The sequence below is a fragment of the Octopus sinensis genome, linkage group LG5 (assembly GCF_006345805.1).
Source record: "Octopus sinensis linkage group LG5, ASM634580v1, whole genome shotgun sequence".
In the NCBI taxonomy this organism is placed as follows: Eukaryota; Metazoa; Mollusca; class Cephalopoda; order Octopoda; family Octopodidae; genus Octopus; species Octopus sinensis.
The window spans coordinates 85237498-85247497 of NC_043001.1; the positions used below are offsets into that span (position 1 = coordinate 85237498).

Consider the following 10000-nt stretch of genomic DNA (forward strand, 5'->3'; position numbering starts at 1 on the left):
TGGTCTAAAACACATATATTTAGTATTTTAAGTGTATGTATAAAATATAAACTGCTAGATTTTATTCAGAAATACAGAACTAGCAGTATTCATCGTTAAATATATGTAGAGCACCGATTTCCTTTAATCTTTGGTTCCAAAACTTAAACGATTAACCGTTATACGGGACCGTCCTTTGTCACGTAATAATACTTTCTCCTAAAGGCAATAGGGCTGAAATTTTGGAGAGGGGCATAATCAACTAAACATCACCCCCAGTTACCGACTGGTACATCGACGTCGAAAGGATGAAAGGTACGGTAAAATCGACTTCGGCGGAATTTGAACTCTCAAGAAGACATACGAAATGCTGCTACCCATCTTGTCCTCGGACACGTAATAATCGTCCGTGAACACATTTCTAACCTGCTAATTCTACTCCCGTAAGATGTCTAAAGTGCAAAGAAAATGTCCGCTTTACTTTATGGATTGGTGTTTATGTTTGACGCTACTATTGAAAAGCTTAGTTCATTCATTTGTAGTGGCCGTAGCTAAGATTAACTTTAAGCTAAATTCGCAGAGGATCTCTCAAAATTATGATGGAGACCCTAACTAGTGCAGTGAAAATAATACATACACCCACGCTACACACAACGCCACCTGTGATAAAGCATACCACTTACGCCCTAGTAATTTATCCAGAAAAAGGTGTCAACGATCAGGTGACAGAAAAATCGATGTTGTACCCGTATAAAATTATTACTCAATAAACATCAGCAATCTGATTTAAAAGCTTGTATCTATTTTGAGCGCTCAGTAACGTTATATTTAAACTGTTATAATTTAATGAATGTCATTAATTAAATGAAAGTAATATTTAAGGTCACTATGGCGGCGAGCTGGCAGAAACGTTAGCACGCCGGGCGAAATGCCTAGCGGTATTTCGCCTGACGGCGAGCTGGCCGAATCGTTAGCATGCTGGGCGAGATGCTTTGCGGTATTTCCTCTGCCGTTACGTTCTGAGTTCAAATTCCGCCGAGGTCGACTTTGCCTTTCATCCTTTCGGGGTCGATTAAATAAGTACCAGTTACGCACTGGGGTCGATGTAATCGACTTAATCCGTTTGTCTGTCCTTGTTTGTCCCCTCTGTGTTTAGCCTCTTGTGGGTAGTAAAGAAATAGGTATTTCGTCTGACGCTACATTCTGAGTTCAAATTCCGCCGAGGTCGACTTTGCCTTTCATCAATTCGGGGTCGATAAATTAAGTACCAGATGCGTACTGTGGTCGATCTAATCAATTGCCCCCCTTCTCCCAAATTTTGCGCCTTGTGCTTAAAGTCGAAAAGATTATGTGTACATGAAACCAAGAAAAGACCATCATTGCTAACTTCCTGAAGTTGCATCAAACACTACCAACAATTAACAATAGCATCAGAAACACAGAATTGAAACATTATATCTGTGCGTAATGCTCGTTTCACTCGGCTATTTAAAAATGACCGAGTAATATGTTAAAATATGTTTACTTTCATTAAAATGAAAATAATTTGCTGATGTATGTATGAACATGAAAGAAGTTAAATGTTGGGTAGAATCTAGGTTACACCTGATTTGAAAGTATTTAAATTATAAATAATTGGTTTGATTTAGTTTTATACAATTTTGCATTTTTATTTTACATATTCTAGTTTCATTTGAAAATACTTTGTATTTACACAAATATTAGAAGAAGCGCATTGCATTCATAACCATGCTATTTCAAACACCAAATTTTTTAATCATTTCACTTGTCAGTTTTTATTAAGAACACACATTAATTCAGGTGCCACGAATCTGCCGGAAACTGCCGCTGAAATACCATTAAATAAATATTATATTGAACAAAATAAACAGTAATACACAGAGGATGAAACTGTTAAATCGGGAACATATTTAATTATAGTTTCGCATTTACGACCTGCGATTACCAGCTGACATAAAAGTTTATTTCGAAACTACAAGAAAATACCTTTGCGCGGAATAAATAAATAAATATAATATAATATATAATATGATCGGTCAGTTGTTCATAAGTCCGAAAAAGCACGCTCTATTTTGAGTCGTTCGTTATGATCAGCCAGAAAGTGACCATTGGTTTTACGTCAAATATTGCTCTTAACACTATGCATAATCCGTGAGACCTACTTGCAGGATGTAAGAATACAGCCTTGGTCAGCAAGGTTGTGAAAAAATTCCTGAAACGAAATGCAACGAAACAAACCTCCCTGCTTGTTGCCAGGATGTTATCTCTCTTTGAGCGGTTGCAGTTGTATACGAAATGGGTCAGGTTAAGTTCAATGTGGTTCATTCCTTAACAAGCAGGAAATCCTTTGTCTGCACCACGAATTTTCCCTCATCAGGGCATTGACCATACTTTTCAGTTTGGGTATTTATGACGGCTCACTTCACCAACTTTGTCTACTCCCGTTGAAGTATCGCGCAGACAGTACCAAGAACCACAATTTAGTCTTCTATGGCGTTCCCACTTCTTTTCAGAGAGGGATAAATGCATTTCACCCTGAAGGGATTTTCGGTTTGAAGAATTTCATTTCAGGAACTTTTTCACAAACTTGCCAATCAAGGCTGTATTCTTACCGCTTGTATTGTGAACAAAAATACTAAACATGAAACAAATGGTGACTTTCTGATCGGCTATAACCAGCAACTTTAAATATACATATATGCATACATACATCTGTATATACTGAGAAGTCTAAAGAATAGTTAGATATCCTCCCTCAATTACATTTTCAGGGTGGTGATTGTACCATTTGTCAGCAGTTTTGATTTTAAAATGCTGACACATTATCCAGTGTAGATATTGGCCAGCTTTGTCATGTCTTGATTTGTACTCTATAAGTGCAGAAACCTTACATCCAGTGATTAGGTAGTCCACTATTTCTATCCCATCGCTGCAGTATCAGAATTTTTGGTCTGTACCATATTTCCTCACATTGGCTTGATAGCTCCGGGTCAATATGCTCTAATCTTGGGCAGCCAAGATAAACCTTTAACTCTCTATCTTTAGTACTGAGCTCCGTGGCCACTAATGGGTGTGCATCTAGTCTACATCATCTGGCTTGCTACGGACCAAATACTCACCATGCAAAGGAATTTGTTCCCACCTGTCAGCCAAACGTATTTTGCTTTACTATTAATTTCACCTACCTTGCTGCACTTCTATCACGCTGTTCAACCTAGGTATTATGTATAAATTCATTTGAAACTATTTTGTTCTCCTTTTATCATCTTACGTCTTTGATGGTTGTCAGCGAGCTAAGCATCCAGTTGTGAGATGCTTCAAGACATTTTGCCAGTGCAATTGTCGTAGTTTTGTAGATTTCAAATTGGATCAAGCCTCGACCTCCTTGAGATCTGGGTAGGCAAAGACGATCCGCGTTTGCCTTTGGGTGGTAAATCTTATTAAAATCAGCATCTTACGGATTTTCTTGTCAATCTTCTTTATTTCGTTCATATTCCAATTCAACACACTGAAACTGTAAATAACAACCGGAATTTGCTAAGGAATTTATAGTTAACACCTTTTTACATGCATTTAACTCGGATTATAGAACTGCGGGAAAACTACTGTAACACTTCTTCCTGATCTTCTTTTTCATTCTAGCATGCTGAATGCCAGAGCCCGCATTTATTCCAAGGTATTTGTTTACTTGTTCCCGCTGGACTTCCTTATTTATTTATTTACTTATTTATTATTATTATTATTATTATTATTATTATTATTATTATTATTATTATTATTATTATTATTATTATTATTATTATCATTATTATTATTATTTATTTAGAAAGTTACCATTGGTTTCACGTCAAATATTGCTCTTAGCAATATATGTGATCCGTGAGATATACAACCGCCTCTACTAATGTACAGCAGATTAAACAGTTGGAAGGAAAAATTCCTAACCTCGGGCAAGAAGATATACCTTAAATGCCAAGAACCCACCTAAGCATCGTAGTTGTCCCTAATAACACTGTCTACTGGAGCTTTACTTAACTGAGTTTTATGTCTATTTCCTCTATTCATCTGTTATTTAGGGATAGTTCCTAATGCACCTATAACTACTGGGATACATTTTACCCACACTTTCCATAGAATCCGCAATTCAATGGCTTAGTCCTGGTACTTTGCTATGTTTGTATACCTCTCATATTGATTTCCTCATCATTTGGGACTGTGACGTCAATTATTTGGCTCTTTCTAATCTCTTTATCTACTACTACTAAATCAGGCCTTCTAACTTCCATTACTCGACCAGTCTGAATGTTAAGGTTCCACACTATCTTATATATCAAGATGAACCAAGTAAAGTACTAATAAAGTATTATCATTACTGGTGTTCCTCGGTTATCCCTAGAGCTCTTCTTGTATCAGGAGGGCCACATCTCTATCATCTTCCTTGCCACTTTTCATTTTTAACCTTTGCATGTTATGTATATGTCCCTTCTGTTTCAGTGTATACTGTGTATATTTTGCTGTGTCTGGGGAGAGTCATTTTCTTTTTGTGCCTTATAATGTAACACACTCACTGGTAAAATTTCATTTTGGTAGAGTATGGAGGACTGTTTTTTGTCGTCGTATTGTCTCAAATGTTCATTTATTCGTTCCGTAATGCTCCTAGATGTCTCTCCTATGTATGTCATGTTCATGTCTTTACAAGCACCTTCTATGCATCTTAGGCTCTAGACTACATTTCTAGTTCTACAGTTAATGCCAGATTTAATCCTACATAACATGCAGTTATCATTGGTGTATATGGTATTCTCAAAGGGGTACGTTTTACGTAGTTGTGATCTGACGGAGTTCCCTGGCTTTTCAATAGTCTTAATGATGAGTTTGGTCTCCTTCAGAGCTTTTCTAAATCTACGGGCTAGTTCTCCAGGGGCTGTGGTCTCTACAAACATTACTCCTTGATATTTATCGATTTTATGCCACGTGTTCGCCCTGTTTGCTTTGTCATTTGCTTTCGTCTTTCCTTTCTAATCATTTCATTATATGTAACCCCGCCGCACACTTTGTGTCTGTCTTTGTATTGTTCCTCTCATCCTTTGCCATTGTGGCTAATAAATGGAAACATCCTCATCCTCATCATCATCATCATTATCATTATTATTATATTATTATTATTATTATTATTATTATTATATTATTATTATTATTATTATTATTATTATTATCATCATCATTGTTGCTTTTGTTGGTGTTACAGTTGCTACTGTTCTTGTTGTTGTTGCTGTTGTCATTTGTATATGATATTCCTCTTGGACAATGACAAACAAAAAAGCCGAAGGCATTTTCATTGCATTCTTTTCTGTTTATTATTTCTTACTGCAGATAACAAATACTACAGTCGAATATATTCAACTCATAAATCTTGCAGCCTTTTACCTTACATAGAAATCAATATTATTAGCACATTTATTTCAGCACAGACTGAAATCATCTATGCTACCATCGATAATAAAATCATATTAACTCCACGAACTTTATAAATGTTGCTGATGTTTGAACTTTTAAAAATTGCAAATTTTGTGGAAAACTATAAGTTAACGCAATTGAGAATTATCAAGTGTCGTAACGAACGAAAACACTGCTACAGCTAGAGATGTCTAAAATGATTATGAAATTGAAAAGTTATTGCGATATTTTTTATTTTCCACAACATATTGTAAAAATATTTATTTCCGATAGCATTTTTTCTTAATAATTTCTTCACACTTACATTCATAAACATCCATCCATACGTACATTCATACGTACATACATACATACATACATACATACATACATACATACATACATACACACATACATACATACATACATACATACATACATACATACATACATAATATATATAATATATATATATATATATATATATATATATAGAGAGAGAGAGAGAGAGAGAGAGAGAGAGTTCATTACTTTTTTATATTAAATTCTAACCAATAACGTGTACAAATATATCAAAATGATGTATGTCTGTCTGATAGTTTGCGTATTTGTACATGTGAGTTTCTCTGTATGTGTAAGCGTGAACGTAAGGGTATAAACTTTCATTAAAAAAATGTATTACAAAAGTATTTCTCAACAGATTTTCATTACTGTTTTAGAATACTTGTTTCATTTTTATGGTGCAATTTAAAATGCTAAATATTGTCCATTTTTTTAATAGCATTTAGTAAACAAATGTATAAGTATATACATATATACATGTGTGTGTTGTGTGTGTATGCATGTGTATATGTATGTATATGCACAAGTCTATTTATATATGTGTGTGTATATACACACATTCATAGATTAATACATTCTTAGATGGATAGACAGTTAAAGACTCAGGCGTATAAATACATGATTGTAAAGAGATACACACATACACACACGTGTATATATATATATATATATATATATATATATATATATATATATATATATATATATATTATATATATATATATAATATATATATATACATACATACATGCATACATGCATACAATGCTTGCATACATACTTATGTGTGGTTGTATATACGTATGTATGGTCATTAAATAGCATCAAGAATGTAATCTGCGCGAAAACGAAATATAAAAAAGATAATCCTGTGAATGATTCTTCTTTAAGCAACACCTGCATCAGCTTGCACCAACCAATTCTTTGTTAGAGAAGTGTTATCCATGTCTTGAAACTATTTAAAAATTATTTTTATAAATGCTAGTGTGAAGTCAGGTGCCGACTATCGGAAAATACATTTAACTTTCAAACATCAAAAAGTATATCACCTGTAAAACAGTAGTTTTCGGTATATCCACCAAAATGGAAAGCAATTGGATATTAATACCAAATACGGAACTATTGCCAAAGATACCCGAAAATGTGATTATTATTTTTTTTGTTACAGATTCTGAAAATCCGTGGATACATATTAGGAGAACCGAAAACTTTAGTTTGATACAGTTGTGAAAGAAATGAGACCTCAGCAGTGCTGGAGCCCCGCCTTGAAGGGCTTGAAAGAACTGAGGCTGCGGCTATGTTGGAGCACCGCTTTAAATGGTTTTAGCCGAACAGTTCGACCCGAGGGCTTACTCTATATTTTTAAAGCTTAATAGTTATTTTATTTCTCTTTTGTCAAACCCCTAAGTTACAGGAACGCAAGCACATTAATACGGGTTGTCAAGCAGTAATAAGAGGACAGACACAGACACAAACAAACACAAACACACACATACACACACGTATGTGTGTTAAATAAAATGAGACGATATAACCAAGGCTGTGTGGAATTTATAGAACGTTTGTACCTTTCTCTATAAAAATGTCCTTTAAATTCCACATAGCCTTGGTTTCGTTGTCTCATTGTATTTAACATATAAATGCACAAAGAAGACCCGCTTTAGACTCCTCACTCGTATTATTATCGAACCGAGAATCAAACTACCGTCCTCCCGTGGCACTTACATAGCCTTACCGGCCATCTTGGATCTTTTGGATACCAATACCTCTCATACACACACACACAAACACATACACACACACACACACATTTGCTTAAATTTTATCTGTAATCTGTATTCCGAAGCAGAAACGTTAGGGAAATCTTGATGTACAGTTAAATAACAACGCAACCGATCTGCAGTTGAATCCTCGTCGTATTCACGGGACAAGTCCCTCTTTTGCTCGATATACCTACGAAGAGCTTTTTTCTAGTTTAGAGCATGTTCAAACTATAGCACTGTAAGAAAGTATCTGGAACATATTGCGGACGTGTGTGTGTATGTGTGTACGCGAGTGTGAGTGTGTGCATGTATGCGCATATGCATTTTTTACCCATTGTCTATTGATTTATCTATCAATTTTTGCAAATGACACCATATATTTCAAAAGCATGGAAGGCATGTATTGGAATTTTTTTTATCATATTTGCAAGTAATTATTTTCAATATGTTGTGTCATCAACTGCATTGACTCTCTTTCTTCTCACTTTAAATGATTACTGATACTTGTAACCTCTTTTTCAACTAATAATGTACCTGGAAATCGTGTGAAACAAAAGAACAAAGCATTTTCATCCGTTAACTTGACCGACCAGCGTCACAGGTGAAAATTAGCTGGACAATCAATTCTCTTAATGGTGAATGGTTGGCTTTTAATGAACAACGCTTCAAGGCTGAAATTAATGACCGTTCTGTCATGACATGGATGACCTTTGCTAAACTGAGACAAACATATGTGTATATATGCTCATACATACGTATGAAGTTAATTACACAGTCACATACAAATATATAGGCATTTTCTCCATACTATCTCTCTATCTATATATCTGTCCGTCTACCTTTCTATTTATCTATCTGTGTGTCTGTATCTCTACATGTCTGTCTATCTCTCTCGACGTATATATATGCGTGTACGTCTGCCTGTGTGTGTATGTGTATATGTGTGCGTGTAGAACGGTGATTTGCAACTAAGAAGATAATAGTAATTGCCATCGATGTATGCTGATCTGACATATGTGTCAAAGAGGCATGTCTTAGTTTCTTCTCTTGAAAAGTGCCGAAGCATACTGGCAAAGTATTGTGTATTAACAAAACTATCAAGCTGACCATCTATAGCAACACCGACGTTAATATCAAACACATCAAAATCGTCGACAAAGAGCAAAAGTCTCGGAGACTGCAGCCACGTCAACATCGAAAATATTAAAAATTCTCCTGTGAACAATTGATATCAAATCCATTAAATATTCTTAAACGACCATAAATACTGACAAAAATAAAAGAAATAACTTATCGAAGCAATTTCAGTTGTGTGAAGATTACAGCAACAATACCAACAATATCAACTATGCCGTCTTATACGATTCACTACTTCAACCATCGTGGCCGTGCTGAAGTATGCCGTATGCTTTTAGCAGCTGCTGGCGTCAAGTACAATGACCGCAGGATCGAATCTTCAGAATGGGCTGTCATGAGAGAACGTTCGTAAATATATATATATTTTTTATCTTTCACTTGCTTTAATCATCAAACTAAGGTCGTGCAGGGGTACTGACTTGAAGAAATGTTTTGTACTTACTTGTTATCGTTTTTTTTTTTTTGCCAAACCGCTACGTTAAATGGACATAAACACAATACCGTTCGTCGAGTGTTAGTGCGTAACACACACACTCACACACACACAAATACACAGAGACACACAGACACACACAGACACCACACACACACACACACACACACACACACACACACACACACACACGCACACGTACATACTTCATTAATAAAGTTGTAAAGACATCACAAAAACTTTTGTGATGTCTGCAGCGTCATTAACAAAGCATAGTACTCTACTTCGGTATTCGAGTACTATTTTCCCCACCTTGTTTCACACTTATGTGCTTACTCCAGTATATATATATATATATATATATATATATGTATGTATATATACACACGACTAGCTTCACTCAATTTCCGTCTACCAAATCTAGACTAGGTCGGCCCGAGGCTATAGCAGAAGACGCATGCCCAAGGAGACACGTGGTGTGACTGAACCCAGAACCATATGGCTGCTTCTCAAGCACTTACCACACACCCACATCTACACTTCGGTTTCCATACAGCTTCCGTTCGCCAAATTCGCCGCAACGCGGTATTAGTCAACACGGCGCTATTGTAGAAACCATACGCCCAAGATGTTGTGCAATGGTACTGAAGCCGAACTCACGTAGTGACAAAGCGAGCTACTTAACAACACACTCATGCTTCCTCTTTACTATTAACTATTTTTAAAAATATAATTTCACATCTTAGAGCTCTTGATTTCAGTTGCTCCTGTCAATTCTTTAACAGCGGACAGCAACCTATTGTCGAGTGCCTCACAAGACCTGTTTCCACGATACTTGAAATTAAAGTATCAAGCAATCTCAAAATCCTTGATGTCCCCAATAGAGCTT

The 10000-nt window shown here is 35.6% G+C and overlaps 1 protein-coding gene across 1 annotated transcript in view; it reads left to right on the plus strand.

Annotated features, from left to right (window-relative positions):
• Positions 1-8428: 8428 nt before the first annotated feature.
• The window catches only part of LOC115212352 (S-crystallin 4-like), a 27194-nt gene continuing 25622 nt past the window's right edge, over positions 8429-10000 (plus strand). The window contains exon 1 of the mRNA XM_029781223.2: positions 8429-9022. Coding sequence (XP_029637083.1) covers positions 8890-9022 — 133 coding nt within the window. The 5' untranslated portion in view covers positions 8429-8889. The remainder of the gene's footprint in view (positions 9023-10000) is intronic.